Source organism: Microdochium trichocladiopsis, assembly GCF_020744255.1.
Source record: "Microdochium trichocladiopsis strain MPI-CAGE-CH-0230 chromosome Unknown B0I36scaffold_10, whole genome shotgun sequence".
NCBI classification, from domain to species: domain Eukaryota; kingdom Fungi; phylum Ascomycota; class Sordariomycetes; order Xylariales; family Microdochiaceae; genus Microdochium; species Microdochium trichocladiopsis.
In genome coordinates, this window is record NW_025763553.1 from 2,031,820 (window position 1) to 2,059,105 (window position 27,286).

The 27,286-nt window shown below is 58.8% G+C and overlaps 9 protein-coding genes across 9 annotated transcripts; 5 read left to right on the forward strand and 4 right to left on the reverse strand.

The window, feature by feature from the left end:
* Nucleotides 1–1,292: 1,292 nt before the first annotated feature.
* Nucleotides 1,293–1,870, forward strand: B0I36DRAFT_334290 (uncharacterized protein). Its single transcript, XM_046155328.1, has one exon. The coding sequence runs from the start codon at nt 1,314–1,316 to the stop codon at nt 1,653–1,655; it is 342 nt and encodes a 113-aa protein (XP_046007541.1). The 5' UTR covers nt 1,293–1,313; the 3' UTR covers nt 1,656–1,870.
* Nucleotides 1,871–1,985: 115 nt separating this feature from the next.
* Nucleotides 1,986–4,163, reverse strand: B0I36DRAFT_334291 (iron-containing alcohol dehydrogenase-domain containing protein). The gene is made up of 2 exons (XM_046155329.1): nt 2,324–4,163; nt 1,986–2,251 (listed from the first exon to the last, which is right to left on the reverse strand). Exon 1 carries the CDS (start codon nt 4,025–4,027, stop codon nt 2,417–2,419), a length of 1,611 nt encoding a protein of 536 aa, XP_046007542.1. The 5' UTR covers nt 4,028–4,163; the 3' UTR covers nt 1,986–2,251; nt 2,324–2,416.
* A 2,252-nt stretch (nt 4,164–6,415) lies between these two features.
* On the forward strand, nt 6,416–8,301 carry B0I36DRAFT_377235 (cytochrome P450; the record flags this gene model as incomplete). Its single annotated transcript, XM_046160537.1, has 4 exons — nt 6,416–6,614; nt 6,707–7,692; nt 7,817–7,954; nt 8,095–8,301. The coding sequence occupies 4 exons, from the start codon at nt 6,416–6,418 to the stop codon at nt 8,299–8,301; spliced, it is 1,530 nt and encodes a 509-aa protein (XP_046007543.1).
* Nucleotides 8,302–11,374: 3,073 nt separating this feature from the next.
* B0I36DRAFT_275917 (amino-acid permease inda1) lies at nt 11,375–13,263 on the forward strand (the record flags this gene model as incomplete). Its single annotated transcript, XM_046151383.1, has 2 exons — nt 11,375–11,708; nt 11,777–13,263. 2 exons carry the CDS (start codon nt 11,375–11,377, stop codon nt 13,060–13,062), a joined length of 1,620 nt encoding a protein of 539 aa, XP_046007544.1. The 3' UTR covers nt 13,063–13,263.
* A 64-nt stretch (nt 13,264–13,327) lies between these two features.
* On the reverse strand, nt 13,328–14,501 carry B0I36DRAFT_334296 (uncharacterized protein). The gene has a single exon (XM_046155330.1). The coding sequence runs from the start codon at nt 14,464–14,466 to the stop codon at nt 13,429–13,431; it is 1,038 nt and encodes a 345-aa protein (XP_046007545.1). The 5' UTR covers nt 14,467–14,501; the 3' UTR covers nt 13,328–13,428.
* A 19-nt stretch (nt 14,502–14,520) lies between these two features.
* B0I36DRAFT_334297 (uncharacterized protein) lies at nt 14,521–15,362 on the forward strand. Its single transcript, XM_046155331.1, has one exon. It carries the CDS (start codon nt 15,017–15,019, stop codon nt 15,248–15,250), a length of 234 nt encoding a protein of 77 aa, XP_046007546.1. The 5' UTR covers nt 14,521–15,016; the 3' UTR covers nt 15,251–15,362.
* Nucleotides 15,363–17,689: 2,327 nt separating this feature from the next.
* B0I36DRAFT_354013 (ankyrin repeat-containing domain protein) lies at nt 17,690–19,897 on the reverse strand (the record flags this gene model as incomplete). The annotated part of the gene is made up of 1 exon (XM_046157260.1): nt 17,690–19,897. The coding sequence occupies one exon, from the start codon at nt 19,895–19,897 to the stop codon at nt 17,690–17,692; it is 2,208 nt and encodes a 735-aa protein (XP_046007547.1).
* A 1,772-nt stretch (nt 19,898–21,669) lies between these two features.
* Nucleotides 21,670–24,883, forward strand: B0I36DRAFT_334304 (SPX domain-containing protein). Its single transcript, XM_046155332.1, has 3 exons — nt 21,670–23,297; nt 23,353–23,697; nt 23,751–24,883. Exons 1-3 carry the CDS (start codon nt 22,011–22,013, stop codon nt 24,669–24,671), a joined length of 2,553 nt encoding a protein of 850 aa, XP_046007548.1. The 5' UTR covers nt 21,670–22,010; the 3' UTR covers nt 24,672–24,883.
* On the reverse strand, nt 24,884–26,963 carry B0I36DRAFT_334305 (uncharacterized protein). The gene has a single exon (XM_046155333.1). The coding sequence runs from the start codon at nt 26,801–26,803 to the stop codon at nt 24,899–24,901; it is 1,905 nt and encodes a 634-aa protein (XP_046007549.1). The 5' UTR covers nt 26,804–26,963; the 3' UTR covers nt 24,884–24,898.
* Nucleotides 26,964–27,286: the final 323 nt, after the last annotated feature.

Genomic DNA, 27,286 nt, shown 5'->3' on the forward strand with positions numbered 1-27,286 from the left:
CGCACGCCGACGAGGCGCTACTGCAAAAGGCACTGGCCCACGGCGCGGGTATTGACGCCTCCATCCCCAGCACTGTGGCGTGCGACCACGTCAACTTTGAGATGGAGACGGGCTGCCTGCGTCCGCTCTTCATCGCCATCTACAACCACCAGTTCGCCTTTGCCGCCACGCTTGTCCGCCACTACGGCGCCAACCCGAACCTGACCAGGTGTGCCCTGCCCGTGCCTCGGCCGCTCGAGGAGGGCGACGGCCGGCTGCCCATCGCTTTTGCCATAGACGCCCTACTCGCGACCGTCTCGGGCTTCTGCCCTCATCAGCAGCAGCAGCAAGGCGGCCACCACCACGACGCGCCGCCGCTCTTGCCCGCCCACAAGCTCGCCGAGGCCGAGGAGCTGTTTGACCTCCTTCTCCCGCGGAGCGCCTTGCTCGAGGTCGGTGATGCTTACGATAACGAAGTATACCAGCGCGAGGCCGTGCTTGAGCTGGCCGCCCGCCCGCGCATCCTAGCATCGTGGTTCGAGAAGCTATTAACCTACACGGGGGACGCGATGGCAATGTTGCTGCCGCCGGACAACTTTGTGTTCCACCTGCCATGGGAGGCGATCATCACGAGCAAGCTCGGTCTCGGATACGATCAGGTGCAGCGGTGGCCGCTGGAGTCCGACTACGACAAGGCCAACGTGCTCGGCAAGCTCCGCGCGCTCGCGGAGCACTGTGACATCGGCAGGCTCGAGAACGCCGAGCAAGGGGGCCAGTGGTTCATGCACACGCTGCTCGAGGAGCTGCTCGAGCACCCGGACACGGCGTTCGTGACGCGGGCGTTTGTCACGCTGCTGTCGTCCCCGAGCGTCGACGCCAACGACGACGGAGGCATCCTGTTCCGCGGCGACGTGGTCATGATCGAGGCCTCCGCGTGGCATCTCGGCGGGCTCTGCAAGCGGCAGGACGAGTCCACGCGCGAGGCCGTCCTCGGGAACGCCGTCGGCATCATCAAGCTGCTTCTGCAGCATGGAGCGGACCCGTTGCTCGCGGCGCATCTCAATGACGATGATGATGGAGGACGGGCTCCCAGCGGCTCTTCCCTGATCCTACGCCTCGCTGACTGTGCCCACAAGGACGTCATAGAGCTGATCGATATCGTGTGTGAGATGCACAAGGCGGCCGCCGAGCAGATCAGAACAAGAGTCGCCGCATACCACCAGCAGGGCGGCCTGCAGGGTTCGAGCCTCGACCTCGACCTCGCCTCTGAGCAGAGGAGGCTGCACGCGCTGGACGCGAACCTCGCCGACTCGCGGGGCGACAACGCCCTGCACATGGCGTGCGAGAGCCCCTTTGTGTGCCCGGAGACGATCCAGTGCCTGCTGCGCCACGGCGTGGACCCGACCGGGCCAAATCTCGACGGCCGCACGCCGCTGCACGCGCTGTGCGAGAACCGCGAGCTCAGCAACCAGCAGACGCTGGAGGTCGTGCAGGCGCTGATGGCCGGCCTCCCTGCCCGCGAGCAGTGCGTGATCCTGAAGAGCAGGACCAGGCAGAGCAGGAGCACGCCGCTCGACTTTGCCAGGCGCGAGGGGCAGTTCCTCGTGATCCGCTGGCTCGAGGAGCTGGAGGCGCAGCTGTTCAAGACATCGGGAACAGGACTCTTGGGTCTGTGAGAGACGCTCCTTGCGACGGTTGTGATTTGAATGGATGGAAGTGATGGGCGAGGACAGTAACCAGGCTGACTGCATATTGAAAAACCTGTGTTCGAGGGCATTTGCACGGAGTTTGGGTTTTGGGACGCATCGGCAGTGTACGTCATACGTGGGGACAAGTAGAGCATCGTAATAGCTCACAGCAAAACCCGACCTGGGGTGTCATCTGTATTGGAAAATTTACATTACATCACCTTGGCGCTGGGGGCATCATTCAAAAACACTGGTGACTTGCTTGCATGTTAGTGACGTGGGCAGGCGAATCGCAAGTGAGCCTGAACCATACGGAAATCCTATTGTCAGTTCGCTACTATGGACCTTGCGGCAAGTGCTCAGCTGGGGACGATGAAGAACCCCGGTATATCGAAAGGCGTCGACTTTGCCGAGAGACAGCCATTGGGCTGCAAGGGGACCTGGCTCGGAGAGGCTTGTAGATTCACTTAGATAAGACAAAAAGATACTCCGCAATGACTCTGGCGTTATCGAATCAATTTGAGCGTCGACGCTGCATCAAAGATATTCTCTGGCGGCTACCCGACAGGGTCGCTCTCCCCTGGCTTGAAATATGACGGTCAGTGTTGTTGTTGCTATTCATATAGTTGCTGCTCTTGCTCGGGAGACTGCTTTACCTCTGTAGAGTATATAGCTGGCAAGGTTTATTGTAGTCGCGTGATAAGACACGATTAGAATAGGACAGCCCATTATTTTCTGAACCATATAGACTACATTGCACTCCCATGCCTCGCACACATGCCCAGGATCTCCAGAACCTGCTTTTCCTCCGTGATAGGGATCGGATTCGTCTTGATCCACAGATCCTGCAGGCTCTGCCGCGCGAGCTCATCAAACTTGTCAGCCGTGACCTTGACAGCCTCCAGGCTCTGCGGCATGCCCAAGGCGCCAACGACGCCATACAGCACATCCCCCAGCTCGGCCTCGTGCATGTTGTCCTCCTTGTATCCGCCCCAGCGCAGGAGCTGGCGGACCTCATCTATACCAACAAGCACATCCCTCACGGCGCGCTGCCGCCGCCGGATCACGTCCCCTACCGCCACCGCCCCAGCACCACCACCACCAGCCGCAGCATCATCCGCATGCGCGAGGTTATACCGACATACCGCAGGGAGCAGGACGCAGCTCGTCTCGCCGTGCCCGACGCCCAGGGGCCCGAGCTGGTGGCCGATTGCGTGGCTCGCGCCCATCTTGACCTGGCCGCTCGAGATCGCCTGCATCGCGCGGACCACGCCGTCCTGGCACCGCCTCCTCGCGTCCAGGGACGCCCGGTCCGTCTTGCTGTCCAGCAGGCCCTTGACCAGGGCGGTCAGGCCCTCTCGGGCGGGGGCCGCGTAGGCGAGACCGCTCCAAGGGTCTGGTTTCGGGGTGGCATTGTTGTTGCTGTTGTTGTTGTTGTTGGGATCCTGGAGACTCTCCCTGACGTCGAGCACCGAGCACAGCGTCTCGACGCAGTGGTCGACAGCCCGGATCCCCGTGCTCAGCCACACCCAGTCGGGTGTCGTGAGGCACAGCTCCGGGTCAAGCACGACGAGGTCCGAGTTGACGCCCGCGCAGTGGAAGCTGCGCTTGTTCCCTCCCCCGCCGCCGCCATTTCCGGTCTCTGAGGAGGAGGAGGAGGACGCGGACGACTCGGTCCCGCCGGCGAGAGCCTGGTACTCCCCGCCAGACAGGCTCGTCGGGATGTGCACCAGCTTGATGGCCGTCGGCGGCTGGACCTTGTCGTCGCCCAGGAAGTCCGGGTTGCTGTCGCTGGTCCCGTGGAGTTTGGTGAAGTCGGCCTCTTCGCGCACGCCGTTGGCGAGGCCCAGACGCACGAGCTTGGCGGCGTCGGTCAGGCTGCCGGCGCCGAGGGTGATGATGCAGTCGACGTCGGCCTGGTTGTTGCTGCGGCTGCTGTGGTGGTGGTGGTTGAGCTCGCGGATCTCGTTGATGACCTCGACGACCTGCGCGAGCGGGGTGTGCGGGCTGATTCCCTTTCTGACGCCGGCTACTCGCTCGTGATCCTGGGCAGTACTCTGGTTTCCATCCTTGTCGTTGTCGTCGTTGTTGTTCTTGTTGTTGTTATTGTTGTTGTCATCATGGCCGTTCTTGTCGCTGTCCGCGCCGTCCAGGGCGGCCTGGAGCTGCGTCAGGGCATCCGTGTTGCGGGCAAGTGAAGCCGAGCAGATGATGTAGCAGCGCGAGACGCCCAGGTCGCCGCCGGGCCCGCAGTGCACGCGGCAGGCTTCTGGAAAGCGCAGGCCAGAGGATATACGCGGGGTGGTGGTGGTGCCCGGGAAGGCCGGGCCGCACGACTCCTGGCCAAAGGTGAAGGCCATTGCTCAAGTGTACGCCAAGGTTAATCGGGCGGTATTGGCAGGGTCTATCCGCTAGCTGGGCTTGCACCGGACGCTGTCTTCCAAGGGTTCTGAGTGTTGGCGGTGGCTGCACTGAGGCTGTAATAATGTCTGCCCACTGTCGTTGAAGACTACCCCGTGGGTGGTGTTGCTCGGGTCTTGCCAGAGTGACGTAATTGCGCATCATCCTGCATTTGCGCTCTGCGGCGGATACTCGCTGCTGTGCAACCGCCCGTGATCACCATCGCATCATTTTCAAGTCACAATTTCATGAAACAAATGCCAACATGCGCCGCCAGCAGTGTGCATTTCCGCCTGCTTGGATAAATCATGGCATCTATTGGACGCTTGAGACTGCGCAATTGACCATTATTACTAACCCTTCCTTCCAACAACCCAATAGGCATGAGCATATCATCACGGCTTGACCGACGTTCGCCATTCTACGTGGTCGGCCTGCGTGGAAAGCCCCAGTAGGGACCAGGCAATGTGAGACAAGGGGGTCGTGTTGGTGTCGTGAAGTTCACTTGTGCCTGGGGCTGCGTATAATTATACTGGAGTAGCCCGGTAAAAGTGCAGTACTACACTGGCAGTACTGTTTTTGCTACACTAGCAGTACCCACAAATGTTCCCACTCCACTATGTTTTAGGCGGTCAAATCGCGTGCTTCAATATCAAAAACTGCACCTGCGCACCTGCCTGCCACCTGGGCAGTCTTCATGTATGAAGGTACCTGCGCGTAGGCACTTCGGCGAGAAGCGTCGATCGCCACGTTTAATATCAGAATTGAAACCTTCGTGCCGGTAGGGCTGTCATTTAACTATGCAGGAGTATTTGAATATGTGATCGTCCTATCTACAAGCCTGTCAGGTCAAACACAGCAGTAGTAGAGTGACCGCCGGACTCCTTCGTCCACTAATTATTATCAGCCTTTTCGTAACGTTCGTTACCTTGTCGCCGGACGGCGGGTACTCGTCGTCGTCGTCACTACCACCGGTATCCTTAAGGTTGTGGGTAGTGTTCTTCTTCTCCTTGAATCACACGGGTCGCTTCGGTGGTCGGGCTGGCTTAGTCATATGTGTGGGTACTGCCTGTGTAGCGAAAACGGTATTGCCAGTGTAGTACTGCACCGGTGAAAACATGGGAGTTGGCGTGGTGGGGTTTGGCAGGCCGAGGCGCATGCTTGCTACCTAGTGCCTGAACTGGTCTGCCACCCTCCGGCCGTGTCGGGAAGCGCCGCGCCGCCTTGTTGCGAGGTACCAGGATTGTTAAGCCACGACGGGAAGCGCCGCGCAACCTTGTTGCGAGGTGCCAGGATTGATAAGCCACGACGGGAAGCTGGTGGAGTATGGCTTGCATCGCGCCACCGCCTCGATATAGGGGCAGGGGCAGACCGCCAGGGTATCTCGCAACGGCGCTTTCAAGGACCCCTTCAAGCAATTGACCTGTGGCTTAGTTTAGGGTTTGTTTTGGCCCTAGTCATCCCATACTTCATTTGCCCCAGCTCAATACCAATGTTGTTTTCTCAAGCACCGTGGCGAAGAATTACACAAGCCAAGCATACTCAAGGCGTGTTCCTGCTCTATTCTTTCGCTGAACGCATTTGTCCTGTGTCGTGATTCTGATTACCAAAACTCCCCAACAATCTCCCTACTGTACCACAACCAAGCACCGCAGCTACTTTTGAATAATGCATCGCTGCTCATTCCCAAACCGTCACTTCATGGCGCTTGCTTGCATCGAGGCGAGTTCTGACTCGTCCAAGTAACAAACCATCCTTGACTAACGCTCTTCCACCAAGGGGCAAGGCATAAAGCCTGTGATTCGCGTAGCTCGGGAAGGAGACTGCTCCGGAGCCTCTCTCCAAGGGAAATCGGAGAAAATCCAGGGAAGATCTTACTTGCTCTGCTTATGTTGAATAGAGTTGGGACGTACAGCCGCCACATCCAGACCCGCGAGGACGCGGCCTAATCAATAAACCTCATCGGACTTGCGGGCAAGTCGGAATCCGGAGAGATGCACAGACCGAAGTACTGATACGACCTGCTTATAAACTCCAATTAGGGCTGCGAGGCCTGGCACGGGACGTGTGGGCGGTAGGCACGGAGGTAGATACGTGCCGCCCGAGGCACCTCTCACCTGTGTGGGGTAAACACCACGTACCTTAGGTATGGTCCAAGCGGCACGGGTCCCATCGGCATCCAGCAAGCCCGCCTTCCCGAGATCGACAGCAGTGCACACGAACGTACCGAGTCATGTATTGAACCACTCGGCCAGCTATATAAATGGATGACAACCCATTGATATACTCGCACACCACCCGCTCGGTCACGCTTGATCCCTAACAACTTCCCATCAACATACACAACCATGAGTTCTCCTACTATCGTCACCGCGCTCGTGGGCCTCTGTTCCGCCGTGGCCGTTGCAAGTCTGGTCGAGGACTTGCTCTCGCCCCTGCGTAGCGTGCGAGGCCCCTGGCTGGCCCGGTTCAGCTCGGCCTGGTTTGCCTTCAAGACCTGGCAGGGCTCGTTCCATAACGTCAACCTTGATCTGCACCGACAATACGGCAAGTACCGCAAGCGACGTCGGCTTGTTCTTGTCATCATCATTGATGTCAACATCCAACCGCAATACCGCTTCCGCTAACCATCATCGCAGGGCAAATCGTCCGCTACGGACCAAATCGCTACAGCATTGGCGACGTCGAAGCGGTTAAAACAATATTCGGCCTGGGTTCGAAATTCCCCAAATCTACGTGGTACATAGCCTGGTCCGACCCTGGCGAGCACAATACCTTCAGCGACCGTTCCATGAAGAGGCATGCCCAGGAACGCAAATGGGTCCAGGCGAGCTACGCCATGTCTTCGCTGGTGCACTACGAGGCCTTTGTAGACAACTGTATCAACCTACTGAAGGAACGGCTACAGGAAATTAGCAGCTCTAGCAAGCCGGTCGAAATGTGCCACTGGTTCCGATGCTACGCATTTGACGTTATCGCCGTCATCACGTATGGCAAGCGCCTAGGCTTCCTCGATCGCGGCGAGGACGTGGGTAGCATGATGGCGGCTATCGACGGAGTTATCGACTACAACTCGATAACGGGCATCTTCCCCACCATGAATCGGCTTGTGGCACCACTCATCAAGCTTCTATCTCCCGGTGCAGGTGGCGGGAGGGGGAGTCTGACCAAGTTTACGAAGGCGAGAACGCTCGAAGCGTCAGCAAATCCAGAAGAGCCCATGTCAGTGGACGGTGGCGATGGCCCGCAGGCGCTCCCCCAGCTGAGCAAATTCCTCGCCAAGCACGCGGCCGACCCGGACAACTTCACAAGTGACCACGTAGACCAACAGTGTCTGGTCAACATCGCGGCAGGCTCCGACACGACCTCTATCAGCCTCTCGGCCACGCTGTACTACCTCCTTAAGCGACCCGCTGCCATGGCCAAACTGCGCGCCGAGATCGACGACGCGACCGCCCGCGGCGAGCTCGACGAGAACCCAACGTTCAAGCAGTCCCTGAAGTTGCCTTACCTGCAGGCCGTCATCAAGGAGGCGCTCCGAATGCATCCTGCGACCGGCCTGCCCATTGAGCGCGAGGTTCCCGAAGGCGGTGCCACGATTGCCGGCCGCTACTTTCCCCAGGGTGTAAGTGCACGCACTGTGTCCGAGACCGAGACTTGGTCATCCACTCCTCCCCGTTGATCGACACTTTGATTTTCCCCAACTCTTCCGATTCGAAAATACTGACCGCGAGAGAGGGGCCGCACAGACCATAGTTGCCGTCAGCCTATGGGTTGTGCACCGCGACCGCAGCGTCTTCGGAGAGGACGCCGACGAATTCAAGCCTGAGCGCTGGCTAGAAAGTGACGCTGAAACGATGTCTCTCATGAATCGCTTCTGGATGCCGGTAAGACTGGCCTTCCTTCCCGTTGCCCTCCTTCTCTACCTTTTTCTTTTTTCATTTTATGCTTTCCCCGGACACAATCTGTCTCTATCGCACGTACCACAAACTATCAGAGCTGATTTTCTCCCCGTGCTTCATCATAGTTCGGTACCGGTTCCCGAAGCTGCATAGGCAAAAACATCGCCATGCTCGAGATGTCCAAGCTTATGCCCGTGCTGGTGCGCGATTTTGACTTCTCTCTGCCCGAAGATTCCAGCGCCAAGGAGTGGGACACTCAAGGCTGTATCTTCATTAGGCCTGCCTCCTTTGACGTTTTGGTGCAGCCGAGGAGGAAGAAGGTCGAGATTTGAGGGCTGATTCCTGAAACCTTCCTCGCGAGGGAAGGGGGGGGAGGGGGGTTTCCGTGATGTGAATTCGTCGTTGCGAAGGGGGAATTATAGTGGGCAGTCAGTGGTTTGAGAAATATTGTGTCATGGTACTTAGATAGCCTTGGATTTGAGTTTATCGTGAAGATCCCGGAGGATAGATGGATGCTGGGTATTACCGATTAAACATTTCCTTCCTTTTATAATCTAGAAGATCACGCCACCAAGTTCAGCCGATCTCGCAGTTACAGTCTTTATAAAGTCGACTGGGAATTTCTTCCTCGCTGCATGAGTTTCGTGCGAACGGGTTATACATCACTACAGTAGAAGTCATGTTGATGATCGGGACCAACTTCTACAATGCCTGTGCAAATAAAGCTCGCTCAACCGATTCGCCGTGTCCGGGGAGCTCCTTCGCCATTTGCTTCCCTCTCGAGGTTCCATGGCTACGCGACTCTTTGTAATCCCTGGCGGAAAGGGATCAAGAACAGTCCAAAGCAAAATAATCATTCAGCTTTCAACGACAGAACAAACCCCCCCCACCCCCCCTCCCCACACACAATTTTGACGATTTCACACCAGAAATACCGTATGTTCTTTCGTCATGTCATCGTCCTCGTGATTGTGTATATCCCCCTGCCGCCGTGTGCAGAGCGCCAGCAAAGGCTCAGGATAGCCCTTGGACTCCTCTTGTAATCCCGATGCGCTGCTGCCTACACTCGAAACCGGGTTCAGCATCTCTTTGAAATATATCCGGAAACGCCCGACGCGACGATAGACTCCCTGGGCCGCGGCAACAATTGCAAGCAGCAGGCCAATGCAACATCTGTCCTGCTGGGAGTACAGCAGCGGTAAGCACAGCAGGGTCCCGGGCACCGGCCGCTCTCCTCTTCCCGCATCAGATCCGTCCAAGCTAATCTCTGAGAAGCGGAGAGTGTCCGATAGCGAACCCATGCGTAGCCTAATCGCGTCCAGTATGTGAGTCTGGTGAAAATGGGATGAGATGTCGGTGCTTGATGAAAAACATCGGGCCCCGGCACTGAAGCATGTCCTCCTCGCTGGTCGTTACTACCACCTCTGGGATCTCCTGATTGTCTCTGGGCCTAAAGAGTTGAGAAGGGCCCTCATTCGGCTTTGGCTGCAAAGCCTCGAGGGGGCTCTCGAACTCGACGGGCCGAAAGGGCAAAGAGGGCCAGATGCGTTTAAGAACTAACGAGGGGGCCCCACCAAACGGCTGCCGAGAATTACTGGTACACATTAGTATTAGTCGTGGGGGAAGCAGCATACGAAAAGTCGCCAAGCACGAATCATGATGCTGGACCCGCGCCGCGTGGCCCGCTTGGGAAGGTAGGGGTCGCCTGGCCGGTAGTGTCTTGGGCCCAAGCCTTGGTCCCGGGCAGGCGGTCTCGGCGCCGTGCCGGGTTCCGTGCAGATTCGTCTCGGATGCCCGACTCTCTGTGTCTCACACACCAAAATCCTGCACGCAGCGACAGACAGACGCCACGGTCCTCACCAGTAGTAGCCGGTGGTCGTTGAAGCGATTGTTCTTCCCCGAGTGGGCAGATGCAAGTCACGTGCATGACCATGCAAACACACGGGAGGACAGGGCCCAGACACTCGCGCTTTCTCCGTGATCCCGACAGGCCCGAAACAGGGGAGAGGCGGACAATTCCACGATATACTCGGACTGGGGTAAGTGGCCATCAATGCCTATGGGAGACAAACCCTGGGCCACCGCAACATCGTCCAACGAGATACGACGGCGGCAAAAGGTGGCGCGCGGCTCGCAGTAAGCAGGGCAGGTCAGCCCGCGATCTGGATTCCAAAAAACCCAGACAAGACACCAGGCGGCCGAAGGGGAAGGTGGCAAGAACTCCCATCACGGCCTCGCCTGGCTCGGACCCGGGCATAAACGGTAAATGGGGCAAAAGGTTTGATATCGCATGTGAAGGGGCTTACCCACCGTGAGATGAGGTCTTGGCCTTTGTGCCGTTGGGGCCTCCAGTTCGTCGGCCAGGGCACTGAGGCGCTTCTTGGGTGTGGCTTGGTACGGTGGTGGGCGGTTGCTCACTTATCACTTGGCAGCATCTTCTTAGTGTGCAGGATGACTGACTGGCAGCATCCAACTGTCCGAGAGGCGCTTGGCACGAGGCCCCCCTGGTCCCCAGAATAGCCGTGGGGCGGCCGCGACAACGCGAGCTGAGTTAGTGCCAGCACCGTGGACGCGCAGAATCGTTCTGGAAGCCTGCACATCCGGGTCCAAGTCCAGCCGTCAACATCAGCAACGGGACACGGGTCTGGCAAGGTGCGTCGCCAAGTAGCCCACGCCGGGGCTCGAGATTGAATCTGGCAGGAGACAAGACTGGACCAAGACGCGCCGCCATCGCGCCCAGTAGAGCAAAGGCTCTAGCGGCTGGGCAGCAGCTTCTTGGTGTCTGCAGCTGTCCTTCGGACAACTGCGGACCCTTTGCGAGAGCAGCGCGTGTGAGTGTAAGTGTGTGTGTGTGAGAGAGAGAGAGCATTGTCGCCTCCTAGGCGCCTCCGCCCGGGTCTACTGCCCAAGCGGATCCATCTATCCGACTGGGCCCGCTATACCAAGACCTCCCAAGACTCTCGTCGCTCCAGGATCATATAGAGCCCAGAGATAAGAGTCGTGATGGCATCCACTCGTCCACCCACTCCTGTTCTCTTGGCTCGCCATCGCGCATGCGGGTCCTCGTCCTGCAAGTTGCCCTCCAGCAATTCCTCCGCGCGTGGCTTCGCGTGGCCCCGCGGCGTACTTAATAGACGAGCACGCGACTTCTGATCGTCTCGGTCTCTCCCCTCTCTCTTCAGGCGTCCTTCCCAAGCACTCTCTCCAATCTTTGGTCTTTTTGTGAGAAGCTCGTTCAACAGTTTCGTCCTTCCTTCTGCCACCATGGGCGTCACCGACGACAAGATCGCCGTCGCCAGCAGCTCGGACCAAGCCAGCACCGAGCGCGGCGAGGCCAAGCACGACTATGTCGACGTGCTGCACGCCAACAACGCCGACTATGAGCGCATGAGCGTCTGGGGCCGCATGGGCATGACCGCCGAGTCCTTCAAGCGCCGCGACGAGACCGAGGCCAACAAGCACAACAAGTACAACCAGACCATGAAGGGCCGCCACTTGCACATGATTGCCATTGGTGGTTCCATCGGTGCTGGCCTCTTCGTCGGTACCGGCTCTGCCCTGCGCAGAGGTGGTCCCGCCTCGCTCATTGTCGACTACAGCATCATCGGTGTCATGATGTTCAACGTCGTCTTCGCTCTCGGTGAAATGGCTCTCATGTACCCCGTCTCTGGTGGCTTCTACACTCTGGTTACTCGCTTCGTTGATCCGTCTTGGGGCTTTGCCATGGGCTGGAACTACTGTAAGTCTTTTGACCTTGACCTTGCTCAACAGAGCATGTGGTGGGATCTTGCTAACAAGCCATCTCAGTCCTTCAATGGGCCGTCATTCTACCGTTCGAAATCGTCGTCGCATCCTTCACTATAAATTACTGGACAGAGGGCAGCGTCAGCCCGGCAATCTTCATGGCCGTATTCCTTGTCGCACTGACCTTCATCTGCTGTTTCGGCGCTCTCGGCTACGCAGAGGAGGAGTTCTGGTCCAGTTTCCTGAAGCTGAGTGCCATCGTCACCTTCCTCATCATCGGCGTAGTCCTTGTCTGTGGTGGCGGCCCTGACACCGGTCGGTACAATGAGTTCTGGGGCAACCGGTACTTCCAGGACAATGGCGGCTTTAAGAACGGCTTCCAGGGCTTCTGCTCCGTCTTTGTTACAGCTGCTTTTGCGTTCGCCGGCACTGAGCTCATTGGTCTTGCTGCCTCCGAGTCCAAGACACCCCTACTCACTCTTCCATCTGCCTGCAAGCAAGTCTTCTGGCGTGTTACCCTGTTCTACATCCTCTCGCTCACCTTTGTCGGTCTACTCATCTCCGCCGATGACCCGGACCTTATTGGTGGCAACGCCTTTGCCAACTCCCAGGCCTCTCCCTTTGTGCTCGTTGGCAAATACGCTGGCCTTTTCGGCTATGATCACTTCATGAACGTGGTCATCATGATCTCCGTCATTTCAATCGGTCTGTCTGGTGTCTATGGTGGCAGCCGTACTCTGACTGCCCTGGCCGAGCAGGGTTATGCGCCCAAGTTCTTCGACTACATTGACAAAACCGGCCGCCCCCTTTACTCCACCATCCTTATCCTAGTCTTGGGCCTGCTTGCCTTTGCCGGTGTCGACCCAGTCAATGGTGTTGAGCTGTTTGACTGGCTCCTCGCCCTCTCCGGCCTTGCCGCGCTCTTCACCTGGGGCTCCATATGCCTCGCCCACATCCGCTTCCGCATGGCGTGGAAGCGCCAGGGCCACACCCTCGACGAGCTGCCCTTCCACGCGGCTCTGGGCGTCACCGGCTCCTACATCGGCCTCGGCCTCTGCATCCTCGTCTTCATCGCCCAGATGTATGTCGCCATCTGCCCCGTCGGCGGCGGTGACGACGGCTCCATCTACAACTCCCCCGAGGGCTTCTTCAAGACCTGCCTCGCGTTCCCCGTCGTCATCTTCTTCTGGGTCGCTGGCTACATCTGGAAGCGCCCAACCTTCCTCACCATTGACAAGATCGATGTCGACTCGGGCCGCCGCGACATTGACTGGGCTCTGCACAGGCAGATCCAGGAGAAGCGCGCCAACGCCAGCTTCTTCATGAAGATCATCTACAAGCTCTTCTAAGCTGGTGTGTGAGGCTAGGCCTCCACTGGAGGGAAAAGTCTCTTGCATGTCTGCGGATTGGCGCAAAGCTTTTGTGTCGTCGAGCTGTGTGCTTTGGATTTTATGGTGGAATGATGATTGTGGTTTTGTTCCGTGCGGAGTTGCACGCAGGTCCGGCCGCACTGGGCGCTTAATACTGTTTCCTGGTACTAGATATCCCCGATGAATTCTAGACTTCTCTTTATACAACATGCACATTGTGACACGCTTTGATTAGATGCATGTGTAACAAGCAAACACAGAATGGAATATTATTAATGTGCTAGGCTTCTGAATTGACGTTCTCTCACCTTCTTTGTTCCTTTCATAACGGAGACATCTGATACCTTAGACAAGCGCAAACCGCCGCCGATCTCCCTCCGCCACCCAGTCCTCCCAGTCGCACCTCCTCGTCCTGTTCCTCCACCTGGTCCTGATCCTCACCGACTCGACCACGTCGAGCCCCAGGAACTCAATCTTGAGCAGGCCCTTCCTCTCCACCATCAGCGCACCGTCCTCGCACAGATCCCGACCCTTGACGGGCTTGACCACCAGACACACAATCGCGTCCGTCTCCTTGCGGTCAAAGAGGTCGATCCTGGCGAGCCTCGCCGAGTCGGACTTGCCGTCCGACGTCCTCATCGCCCGGATGACCTCGTCCCGGGGCTCACCATAGGTGCCCAGCACCAGACACAGCAGCCTCCCGTCCACAATCTTGTCGTAGACCGCGCTCCAGTCACCCCTGGGCCCTTCAGACATGTTGACCCGCAGCGTCGCGATGGGGTCTTGCCTGTGCCCGTCGCGCACCACGCCGTGGTAGGGCAACCGCGAGTCGCGCTCCCAGGCCCGGAGGCGGGAGACGTCGAGCGTGTACGCGTCCAGGTGGATCGAGGTGGCAAGGAGCAGCTTGTCGATGAGGTACTTCTTGTAGCGGGCGCGCTGGTGCAGCGAGGTGTACTCCAGCGGAGGGTTGTGCTTGGGCTGGCGGAAGTGTATCATGACAGACCCGGGACTATCACTACCGAGCAGGCTGGTGTAGCAGTGCGGCAGGTCGTCATGCCGCGAGGCAATCTCGCCGCACCAGCCGGCCCACGACCACGAGGGGAACAGCAACGACCCTGCTTGGCCGCCGTCCGCCGTGGGCCGTCCTCGCCGCCGCTGCGGGAACGGGTTCTCGCGCGGAGTCCAGGGCATGCTTTCCAGCAGCTCCTCCGGCAGGTCCTTCGGGTTCGTCAGCTCGTCGTCCACGGTGAGCGTGTGCAGCCGGTGCGTCCACGAGAGCCCGTAGACGAGTAGGTCCAGCGCCTCGCCGACCCCGGCCCTGCGCCCGACCCCGAGCCGCACGATCGGGGACGGCACCATGACGCCCGCGAGGCACGCCACCATGGCGGCGCTGCCCGCGTAGTAGCCCGCCACGCCGGCGAACGCGTGCAGCACGTCCCCCTGGCACGTCATCTCGCGGCGGGTGTACTGCCGGACCTGGAGCTGCGCGCGGCGGATGACGTCGACTTTCCGGTGGCACTTGTCCCTCCCGCGGACGTGGTAGTGCGAGAAGGCGTTGCTGTTGCCGCACACGAACCGGCCCGCGCGGTGGAAGGCCCGCAGGCGCTGCCCGTTGCGCGTGTGCAGCGTGCGCATGCGGCTGCGCAGGGACTCGGTCGTGTTCATGGCGTTGCACTCAAAGTAGACCTGGTGCGGCGTGAAGAAGAGCCGGCGCGTGCTGAAGAGGCCCTCCTGGAACGTCCACGCCCGGGTCGACCAGGTCGACTGCTCGATGGACGTGTGCGGGTCGGGCAGTGTTGATAGCAGCGTGTAAGCGCCCCGGTCGAGGACGGTCCGGTGCTGGCGCCATGATCGCCGCGGGAGGCTGACCCCGGGCAGGCCGCTGTTGGAGTCGGTTCCCAGGGCGAAGATTGTGATCTTGGCCCCCTCGTAGATGGACGCCATGCGGTTGAACTGGTTCTGCTTCTCGGCCTCGTTGGTCTGGTCGATGCAGTACTGGTCCACCCACAGGTACTTGAGGTGCAGCTGCTTGACCACCGCGATGGCGTCCCGGATCGTGCCGGGGACGTTGGCAGGGAGCTTCAGCTTCGTCACCGCCGGTCGGGTCGAGCCGGGCCCGCGTTGTCTCGTCACTACTACAGCGTGGGACTCGGCTCGAGATGGTTGATGGACGGTGGTGGTTGTCGAGCGGGTGTTGTAAGCCGGCGGCGGCGGCGGCGGCGACAGCGACAGAGACAGCGCGGCCTCGCTCGATCCCGGGGGAGCACCCCAGACGTAACTGAGAGCGACGTACTCGGAATCCCCGTCAAACTCCTCAATCTCGAGATCCGGCGAGCGGCAGTTGATCACCCGCATGCCCTTGACCTCCGGCTTCTTCGGGTTGCACAGGTCGCGGTGGCTCGCGCAGGTGTCGAGCGAGTGCTGGACGATCCTGGGCTCAAACCACGGCGCGACCTCGCGCATGTCGAAAATCTCGGACCCCCGCCGCCCGTCGTCCCGGTCTCTGCTCCTCGGGAAGATGGCCACGATCCCCTGCGCAGAGATGTGCTCCTTCAGCTCGTCCTTCCAGTTCAGCATCCTGGCCCCGGCGGCCCCACCACCGCCCGGCACGACGGCGATGTGGTACGGCGCGTTGTGCAGCTTGAGCATGTTGCGCGAGGTCGGGAAGTCGTTGACGTGCGGCAGGTGCCGCAGGTGCCGGAAGATGTGGATGCGGTCCTCCTCGTGGTAGTCGGCCTCGCTCCCGTACCGGGTCAGGAACGGCACGATCCACGGCGCCCGCAGCTGCCGGCACAGCGAGCAGTTGACATTGCTGCTGTTGTTGTTGCTGTTGCTGTTGTCATCCTCCCCAGGAATGTGCCGGTAGTGGTGGCCCGCCCTGGCGATCGGCTTGCCGCGCCAGGTGAACCGCCGGGATGGATCCTCGGCCAGCGTGTTGGTGATCTCGGCCGTGAGGAGCGGCTCGAGGAGGGTGCAGAAGTGGCACAGCATTGTGGTGGTGGTGCGTATAATAGTCTGTCAAGGTTGACACCGGCTGTTGTCTACGGGGTCTTGGGGAGCCGGTCGAGATACGTCAGGTTGTTGGCGTTCTGCATCTGGTTAGTAGGTGTATGAGGAGACAACGCTGGCGAGATAGTTTTGATTTGGCTTACACATACGTGCTATATCGATATATCTTGTCTGTCTTGTCTGTATCGGTAAGGAGACGTGCTACAATAGTGCTCATGATTGCGAATGCCGTTCTGCTGGTTCTGGGAAATGAGACTCGACGGTGAGAGAGCCAGTGCTAGTACTGTTGGATGTGACTGGTGCAATGCTGCCATTAAGAAGAGTTTCAACACACTGGAAGCTCCGGTGAAGAGACCCCTTTGCATAAGGACAAGATCAAGATTTGCGCTGGACACGGGTGTGGGGTGGGTGCCAGCCTTCTTAATGCTCAGGGAGGGTATTGCGCTGCAAGTGCTGCGCGGTTGCTCCGGGATCGGGTGTTGTCTTTGAGTCAGCTGCTCCAAGGCGCTTGCGTGTATCGCAGGGAAAAGGAGCACAGGTGAGGGGTCGAGAAAGTAGAACAACCTGGGCTGTTAAGTGCCAGAGTGCCTTGTGTGTACGCCGTGCTCGGAGCACTGGAGACAGAAACGGATGGATGTAAACAAGCCCCGTATCAGTCTGTGAGACGATTGGGCGAACAGGAGAGACACACGGGGAACTCTGTAGAAGTTCCGACCTGGGGTTGAGCGCCAGAAAGCCCTGGGTGATCATATTCCCGATTCTGCTGCCCTCATGCGTATGTCGAGCTCGAGCTGAAAACACGGAGCTGCAGCCCAGGCACACCAGCGAGGCAGACTCGTGCCGTGCCGCCCGTCCCCGCGCTGGTCGGGTGGTGTGTATGCGGGTATGTTCAGCTCGTCGAGACATCCCTGGCCAAGACACGCGGTGAGGGAAACGTGATAGGCTGACTGCAAGGCATCGCGATTGGCGAGCGACGTTGACAGCCAATCGCGAGACACCACTAACGAGGAGACAGCCAATCAGATTGTGTCGTGCAATGCTGGGGTGGCCTGTTTTGGAGACGCGTTGGGGAGCCTTAGACGTTGTGCAGAGCACATGGAGGGTTGCTCAACTTGCACGACAACGGTTGATAGCACGGCGTGGATCGAGGCAGAATCTTTCTCAAGTACCTAGTATGTTGATAGACTTAGTTCGCGGGTTCACCGCGGCCCTTGAAATGCACGAGTTGGAAGGGGGGTTTCACAGTGTTAGAGAAGGGGGCTTGCGAAAGCAATGCCTGCCCTTGTACATGGGCTTTGTGTGAGGCTTCCCGTACTTTACCTTGACCCATTATGGTGAAACCTGTCACACTGAGTCGGCATGATCTCGTAAGGCTAGTGGCAGCGCAAATACTGGGGATTAGAACTTGCTGAGCCAGGTTTGCTTCATCGTCCACCTGCAAAACAGCTTGACTCTGATGTTGTTGCATCATGGCTGGCGGGGAGCAGGGACACGATAGCAGCAGTACTTACCATAACAACTTGCCTTCTATTGGCCCAAACATATTCGGAGAGGGCTTTCCAGTGCTGTGGAAGCCTCACCAGCGATCAGTCTTACCTCAGAGCGGAGCCGAATCCAGCTCAACCCTCAGCAGATACATGAACTCGCGCAACTCGGCCTTTCTCGACGGCGACATATCTCCACCCTCTCTGACTCCACGTAATACCTCTACGATAATCCTGGCAGCTTCCTCGCCACAGCCCAGGGCGACCCAAACCTCTCGCGTCCCCGGGATTACCACTTCCGACCGGCTCGCGAGCAACACGACAACACGTTCCAGCCGCGCGACCAACTTCTGCATCTCTGCAAGCCGCCGACGCCGGGCCTGTCCTCCACGCCCCCCGAATCCAAATACTCTAGGGACGTTGTTTGCATCACTGCTGGGGCTCCTGCTGCTGCTGCTGCCGTCATCTCCGTGGTGGTCCCGCTCCCACTCCTCCAGGGGTGGCAGTACTTTCTGAAAATCCTCCAGTATGTCCAGGACACAAGGTAGGACAGCACCGTACTTGAGCAGCACGTGGGCGAATTGGGCATGGCCGCCACGCAGGAACGCGTGCAGCAGCGTCGTTCCGGACGGGGCGGCCAGACTCGCGTCCAGTCCGCCGTGCGTGATGTACAGCGCAAGCAAGTCCGGCGCCCAGCACGCGTCGCGGAGCGCGGCGAAGCTGGTGACGACGGAGGAAATGGAGAACCGGCCTGGGTTGTCTGCCTGTTTCCCAGCAGCAGCAGCAGCAGCAGCAGCAGCAGCAGAAGCACCGCCACTGCCGTCGATCAGTGGTGGCAGCTGGGCGCCGGTGCCGCTGCTGTGCGTGAGCAGCCATTCGACTACTGGCACGGGGTTGCTGTCGTTGACCATGCGGGGGATGCATCCCTGTGCCAGTGTATAAGCGGGAGGGCTTGGTGAGGGTGAGAGGATGGTGTTCATGATCCAGGCCGTGTCCGCTTCGTCGAGTTGCACTGATGCGTTGTGGAATGTGTCCAACAGCGAAGTGGCCGCGTCTGGATTGGGGAACCACGCGGCGATGGCCATGGGGGACAGGCGTGGTCCAGGGCATCGCTCGGTGCTGGCTCCTATCCTCAAGAGGGCTTTGAGGATTTCGATACGACCTTTTGCTGAAGCCCCCTGTTGTGGTTGGGACCTGGGATTGTGAGAAGTGTCGACGCAGACTATGTCTATTGCACGCATAGGAGGGGTGTCGCGTGTGTGGCCGCCGTTTGGCGTGCACAATGCATCCGGGTCAGCCCCGGCGTGGAGCAGTTCGGCAGCCTTGTCCCACCACTGATTCCAGCAGGCGAACTGGAGAGGCGTGCAGTTCCATGGGCCGCCAGGTACGTCGACGTCTGCGCCCATTGCCAAGAGGCATGGCCTGACCTCGTCCCCGCTCGGGCTGCGGACCGCGTGGAACAGCGGAGTCAGGCCATGGTAGTCCCTGACGTTGATGTCGATGGTGGTCGCATGCGAGCTCTCGAGGCACAGCCACTTGATGAGAGCCACACGGCCATGGATCGCCGCCGTGTGAAGAGCGTGCTCTCCTCCACTGCCATCCATCTTGCCCGGAAAGTTCAAAGACGCCCCTCTGGCGATCAACAGACGTGGCACGTCATCCTGGCCAGCACATATCGCCGTCCTCAGTGCGGGTTCCGCCCAGCCGCCTGGTGCCCCCGACCAAGAGCGGATGTGGTCATCGTCGTCCGGCGGCCTTTGCAGCAATTTGTGCCTGGAGCGGTGTGAGTGGCAGAAGTCTGGCGCAAGTGTGTCGACATTCGCACCATGGTCCAGCAGCATCTCTACTATGCAGACATGTCCTTTGAACGCGGCAAGGTGCATCGGCGACAAAAGCCAGCTGAGAGAATGACTGAACCATGGCGTGGCCGAGTTATCGAAGGACTCACCCTCAATGGGCTCGCTGTAATACTTGCGTAGCAACTGCATGTCTGGCAGTCTGGTAGCTCCCCGCTTGTAGCTTACTTCTTCGCCTACAAGATCACGCTGGCATCTAGTGCGTATGGCGAGGTACTCTGCGCCCGCTGCCAGGAGCATCTGGACCGTGTTTCGTCTTCCACATTCCACAGCCCAGACCAAGAGCGTCGGGTGAATGTGGGCAGCCTTCTTGTACAAAGCACTGGTCGCGATCGGATGAAGAGGCTGACATGTCTGTGTCAAGGCTGCCAGGTCGCGCACGGTTAGGAAGTGGGTGATTTGAAGCATGAGCTCTGGAGGCAGAGTTGCAATGAAGCTCTTTCGGCCAGCCGTGTCCAGCATCATCGGTGAGACCAGTTGCGGAGAGATCGTGGATGGCGGGTGCTCGCAAACTGGTCCTGAGTGATAGTCTCAACTCCTGACAGGACCTCAAGGCAGCAGCCAAGACAGGTTGCCGGGTGATGGCCCACACCAAGAAACGTTTAGGATCAGTGCGACAGCCTGACCAGGGGAAGGTCGATTTTCAGTACCCCTGACGGAAAGTGGGACGCGCTTCACGGTCTCGCCGGTCTGCGAACAGTTCGACAAAAGTTGTCGAACACCTTCCAGTTCTTTGTAAATAAAAAAAGAGAGCCAACAGCTGCACTCCCCCCGATTCTGGTACGGCGAAGAATAAACGCTTGGATGCGAGAGCTCCAACTGAAAAACCAGGCCCGAATTGTTCTGCCATTGAACTTCTTCTCGTTCTGCCATCTGGTCTAGTGACCCGAGCACGTAACCACTAGGTAAGTATAGCCATGCAAGGGGCATATTTACGGTGAAGACCATTCAGCCAGATAAGGGGGTAGATCTAGTCTATACATAGGCCCTTGATCTCAAGAAAATGTTTTAGCGGCCTTTCTACTACTAGTTCGCTATTATACATGGATGATCACTACCATTTTTGACCTATAGTGATGAAGAGAAATCAGACGAGTCACGAGGTATGTCAGAGTAGTTCGAATTTGTGCGACTGGTTCAAATGCACAGCTGAGGCCAGTTTCCAATCATCATTTGTGGCGCGCCTATACCCTCACAGTGGCTCATCGCAGGCTTTTTTCATTTCAGTTCCTTTGAAAGTGATGCACGGTGTAAAGAGCAGCTGGCAGTCACGTTTGGTCGCTTCGATGCAGGCACAACCGCTCCGGTTCCGCAGATTGACAAGGGTTTGGTTCTCATCCTTCGTACCCTCCCAATTATTGGAGAGGATCTTGAACCGTGGAGCTAGCGGCTTGGTTTCTGATTACTTTACATGAGCTCGAATTCTATGTACCCATACTGTTTAAGCAGCATGAGAGTCGCATACACCAGCGCGAGCGGAGCACCTGCCATGGCCACTTTGTCCTTGACCATTCCCTCGCTCCACGACCCAACCCGCGCGTAGACCTTGGATGCATGCCTCAGGCACACGAGGACGAAGAGCATGATACGAAACAAGGCCCACCAGGTCCGGAGACGTTGTCGCACGGTTTTCGCGTCTGCTGCGGGCTGCGCGTGGATTGATGCCTTGTCCTTAGCTGGAGTTTGCCATCGATTCTGTCAGTCAGTAGATTTGCTTCTTCGCGTAAGGTGTCTGAGAGCTCACAAGCAGGGTAACCGGCGATGTCGGAGTTGGAAGGCTTAGAGTCCAGCGAGGTTGGCTTGTCCGACATTTTTCTCGCGAAGCCACTTGCAAGTTGTTGCCGGTGTTGCTGTCGTAGTGCTGGAGTTGTTGGTAGAGAAAGGAGTGAAAGATGGTCGGGCCAGCAAAGCTGCAGCAAGTTTGGGGCGAAGTATCAAGCTGTTCGACCCCAGTCCCGACGCGCCAGCAACATTTCCATCTACATTTTGGACGGAGGCAACTCGGAAGCGGTAATAGCGAAGGCTCTTGTCGCTTATTGTCGTTGGTAAGGGCGGCAGGCAGTGGTTGGGGGTGCCAGCCTCGAGGCACTTACCCTGGACAAGCGCCGCGCACATGGGGGCAGCGGTGGGTCCTGGTTTGGCGTCACGCTACGCTCATCACGTCACCGACCACGGGGCACCTTCCAGGCCGTGAGCCTCCTCCGTGTCTGCGACAGACAGGCACCGGCGCCCCCAGTGGAGACCCGCCGCTTCCACATCGCACGCACGCCTTGCTTTCCCACACATTCCACGCCAGAAAAGTCGTCGTCTGCGGTATCCAGCTGCGCATCCATTGCGGCCCCCTCCCCTCGACGCCGCCACCATATCGTCCCAATCGCCTCTCGCCGCGCCCTCCTCTGATCGCGCTGCCTTCCCACCCAAGAGCGCCCTCCAAGCACCCACGCCTCCGGTTAGAGGGGGGACAACCACCGCCGACGCCGCCTCCTACGAGCTCGACGACATTGGCCGTGCCGCCCGCGACAGACGCATCCAGGACAAAAGGGACACGAAACGGCGCTGGCTCGACGAGCAGGACGAGATGAAGTTCTCCCACAGCATCCAGTTCAATGCGGTGCCCGACTGGAGCAGTCACTACATTGCCTACAGCAACCTCAAGAAGCTCATCTACCACCTCGAAAAGTCCGTCCACCAGTCCGGGCCCTCCGACGTCGAGACCCGCCCCCTCCTCACCAATGAGGACCCCGAAACCGTCTTCAGCCGCGCCCTAGACGTCGAGCTCGAGAAAATCTCGTCCTTCTACACCGTCAAGGAGAAGGAGCTCTTTGACGAGGTCGACGAGCTACTTCGCGACATCGAGAATGTTGCTAGTGACGAAGATGGCGACGCGTTCGCCGCCGGGCGGCCACCTATGCACCACACCACGAGCGAGCAGATCGGCCATCACCGCGGGCCGCGCAGCTCCCACAGCGGCCCCAGCGTGCGGTCTACCGAGGACGGCATCGAGGACAGCGACGAGGACGACGAGGACGCTGACGAGACGGCGGCCCTCACCAAGAAGCGCCGCTCAATCAGTGGCAGTGCTGGCGGCATGGCCCGGCGTCGCACCGTGCCTAACCTCATGCTCAACTCGACCGACCTGACCGCCTCGATGACGGAGAACACTAAGTCGCGACGCTACAGTACCACCTTTGACGATTACGCAGAGACGGCGCAGCTCTACTCAGACACCATCATGCTCAAGAAGCGCATCATCAGCCTCTACGTCCAGCTGTGCGAGCTCAAATCGTACATCCAGCTCAACAAGACAGGCTTCAGCAAGGTGCTCAAGAAGTTTGACAAGATTGTTGACAGGGAGCTGCGGGCTAAGTACATCGCCAACCACGTCCAATCGGCATACCCCTTCCTGGATGACCGCATTCCTGAGCTGGACGACCGCATCCAACAGATGGTGGACGCCTACGCGGAATATGTGACGCAGGGCGACGTCCAGGCCGCCAAGAAAGATCTCCGCTCCCATCTCCGGGAGCACGTCGTCTGGGAACGCAACACGGTCTGGCGCGATCTGATTGGTATTGAGCGACGTGCCGAGGCAGCCACACTCGGATCTGCTCTACTTGGCGGGCGGGTAGACGGTTCCAAGCTGAGGCTGCAGGGAGATGAGGCCCCCAAGACGCCCATGAGGGAGATCGAAACGCCTGTCGGTCGGCTCACGTGCCCTACATGGCTGTTCGGCACCACCACATTCACTCTGATCGGCATCATCGCCATTTTCGTTGCCCTACTGTTGGCTCCCATCATGGAGAAGCCAGAGCAGCAGAATTGCCTGGCCATGCTCGTGTTTGTGAGCCTGCTGTGGGCTACCGAGGTTTGTTTTGCCGAATCTGTGTGCTAAAGTCCGTTTTGCTAACTCTTGAAATCAGGCGATACCACTCTTCGTTACTTCTCTGTTGATTCCCTTTTTGTGTGTCCTGCTCAACGTCGTGCGGGCGGACGATAAGCCCTACAAGCGGCTCAACTCAAAGGAAGCCACGGCCTACGTGTTCGCGGCGATGTGGACTCCAGTCATTATGCTGCTGCTTGGTGGTTTCTCGGTCGCTGCGGCCCTTTCCAAGTGCACCATTGACAAGAGAATTGCCACTTTTGTCCTGAGCAAGGCCGGCACTCGCCCAAGCACCGTCATCATCGCCAACATGTTTGTTGCTGCTTTCGCCAGTATGCTTGTCAGCAATGTCGCTGCTCCTGTGCTGTGCTTCTCAATCATTGAGGTAAGTCAGCTGTCCAGTTCAAGCAAGCGAGCACTCAGACTGACACTTTTTAGCCCATGCTCCGCAACCTTCCCACGGGTTCCAACATGTCGAAAGCTGTCATCATGGGCATCGCGCTTGCGTCTAACGTCGGAGGCATGCTTTCTCCAATCGCTTCCCCCCAGAACGTCGTTGCCTTGGGCATCATGGAGCCCCCGCCGACCTGGGGCGAATGGTTTTTCATCGTCATCCCCGTGGGCATTGTCTCCCTCGTACTGATCTGGGTGCTCCTCCTCCTCACCTTCCAGCCCGGCAAAGGCACAACTATTGTCCCGATCCGAACTGTTCGAGAGCGCTTTACTGGTGTGCAATGGTTTGTGTCGATTGTCTGCATCAGCACGATTGCACTCTGGTGTGCAAGCCACCAGCTCGAGTCCACCTTTGGCGACATGGGCGTGATTGCCATCCTGCCCATCGTCATCTTCTTTGGTATTGGCATCCTCACCAAGGAGGACTTCAACAACTTCCCCTGGACAATCATCATCCTCGCGGCTGGTGGCTTGTCCCTAGGCAAGGCTGTCAAATCGTCCGGGCTGCTGCACACTATTGCCGAGGAGATCTCCAAGGAAGTGGACGGCATGGATCTCTACGGCGTGCTGCTCATCTTTTCGGGTCTGACCCTGGTCGTTGCCACTTTCATCAGCCACACTGTGGCCGCCCTCATCATCCTCCCCCTGGTTGCCGACATTGGTCGCAACATGGACGAGCCACACCCGAACCTGCTCATCATGGCCGCCACCCTCATGTGCAGCGCCGCGATGGGTCTGCCCACCAGTGGCTTCCCCAACATGACGGCCATTATGAAGGAGGACTCGACGGGCCAGCGCTACCTCCAGGTCAAGCACTTCATTAGTCGTGGCGTGCCTGCTAGTGTGCTCACGCTGGCTGTCGTTGTCACTCTTGGATACGGCGCTATGCGGGTGATCGGGATGTAAAGCGCGGGCGTATGTCTGCCCCTGTAGCTGTCTTTTGTGTAGTTCTCTTGGTTGCTCGAAGTCATCTCGTCACTAGACGTTGTTGGCAGGTGTCATACATTGCATTGCATATTGAGCATAAAGTTGTCAATTATTATCGTCGGTGCAATGCCGGTGTCCTACATATAAAACTGTTTGGAATAAGACAAAACCTGTGTGAATAAAGAGTTGGTTCCTAAGCCTTTTCCTCAAGCATCGCCACCTGCCTCTCCATCTGCCACTGCTGCTGCGACCACAGCTGGTGCCTGCTTGTCCGCACCCGCCGCAACCGGTTGCTGGGGCATGTTTGCCATGACCTTGCCAAAGAACGACAGCGCCTCGAGTCCCGCGCCCAGCAAGTCGGCTGCTTCCCCGCCACCTCCTCCTCCAACGCCCGCCGCCGAAGCCTTGCGCGGCGCGCCGTCGCCATCAGCAGCGCCAGCACCAGCCTGGCTGCTGCTGCTGTCGTCTGTCAGGGTCTTGCTGAGCCCCTGGAACGCGTTCATCACCTTGAGCATCTTGAACGCGCTGTTGATGTCTAGGCCCGCTGGCATCGGTGTGCCTTCCCCTGCAACTGCACCTGCTCCAGCTCCTGCGCGGCCTCCGTTGTTACTGGTGCTGCCAGCCAGTGCCCCAAGGATGCTGACCAGGTCGAGACCACCACCGCCAGCGGCAGAGCCCTTTTTGGGCGTCCCGCCGGCGGTGCTCCCTCCTGCGACCGAGCCCAGCGCGCCTAGGAGGCCAGCAAGGTCGAGACTAGGCCCGGAGCCTTTCTTGTTGGCCCCACCAGCATTGCCGCTGCCACCGGCCGCAGCGCCGAGTTTTCCAAGGAGGCCGAGCAGGTCTGCCGCCCCTGCTGCGCCTGCGCCGTTCCCACCGACGGGGTTAGATCTGGAGGACGAGGAGGACGAGGAGGACGAGGAAGAAGAAGAAGAGGAGGATGCTTCCGAAGACGGCTTTTTGGCAAGCGCGCCCGAGTTGAGCTTGCCCAGGAGGCCGAGGAGGTCGCCGACTGCCTCTGCGGCTCCGGCGCCAGACGATGAGGGTGACTTGGGCTTGTCGTTGAGCTTAACTCCTGCTTCTGTGTCGGGCTTGATCTTGACCTCGCGCTTCTCCTCTACGATGATCCCTGAAACCTCGCGACCGTCCTGCTCATCTACACCGGTCTCGGTAGTTTCAGCGGCGGTGACGATGACCTCCTCGGCTTCAACGACGACATCACCAGTGGAAGCGGCCTCGGACTTGGCGCTGTTGTCCGCCATCGCCTTGCCGAAGAACCCGATCAGGCCGGCCACCGACTCCGCCAGGTCCTGCTGTTCTTTGGTCAGGCCGCCGCTTTTCTTCTTCTTGGCCTGGCCGTCCGAAACAGAATCCTTTCCCTCCGCATCCGCTGCAGATGAAGCCTTGAGCATGTCGACACCGGAGGTCTCGCGCTTGGGCCTGTTCTGCTGGAACGCGGCGAGGATGTCGGCGATTGTGTCGCCGATGGGCTGGTCTTTGTTGTCTGCCACTTTGCGCTTCTGTTCCTGCTTGAGGAGGGTGCCAGCTTCTGTCTTTGGTTTGGTTGTAGAGCCCTCATCCTTTGGCAGCAGCGGGGAGTCGGTTCCTTCTGTGCTGTCGTCGCCGCCCGGCTTCTCGCGCCGCCACTCCTTGTCGCCGGTCTTGGCCTTTGTGTATTTCACTCCTCCTCCTTCCGTCGCTTCCTTTCCCCTTTCTTTACTGCTGCTGCTGCCGCTGCCGCTCTTCTCCTCGTTATTGTTCTCCTTCTTCGTCTTCTGCTTCTGCCCCTTCTTCGTCGCACCCGCCACCGCATCAGCCAGCGCATCGACCAACCCTTTTCTCCGCGCGAGCGCCTCCTCCTCCTCCCTGGCCCACTGCGCCTGCTGCGCCGACAACCCTCCCCACGGGCTCCTTGTCGTCGCCACCTGCGTGACCCACTCCAGCGCGTCGTCGTACTTTTCCCGCGCGACACCGGCAGGATCGGACCGGACCTGGGTGAAAAGGGACTGCCACTGCGGGATGTCTGTGCTGCGTGCGGCGGACAGGGCGGCCGTGGTGGCGGCGGGGAATGTGAGAGGCGCGGAGAGTAGCGCGGCGAGGAGGGTGAGGTTCATGGCGAGGGAGAGCTTGTGTGTTGTTGTTGTTGTTGTTGTAGTTGTTGATTTTGGTGCTCTTTTGAGTGATGCGCTTGGCTTCTGCTTCTGGGAGACGTTGGAGGAGGAGGATGAGGATGAGTTTGTTGGTGTTGGTAGTGCTGGTGGTGGTGGTGGGAGCGCTGCCGTGGTCTTGATGCTCGCTGGCGGCGGCTTGGTCGTTGCGCCGCCAGACTGCGCGGGTTTCTTGCTTGAGCCCATGCTTGAAGTTGAGATATTGGGAAAACCAGCTTGTGCTCGAATTTGTCCTCGATTTGGCAATGAGGGATAATAAGTCTTGTCAAGTCTGGAATGAGAGGACAGCCAAGTACCAGAGTGCTCTGTTCCGATAATCTAAGAACAAATGGTGTGTGGGTGATGTGATAGCTGGCGCTAATCACAAGCAAGTCAAGAGGAACTGAGGGGGTGGAGGAGGGAAAAGCTGGGGAAAATCCGGGGATCGCG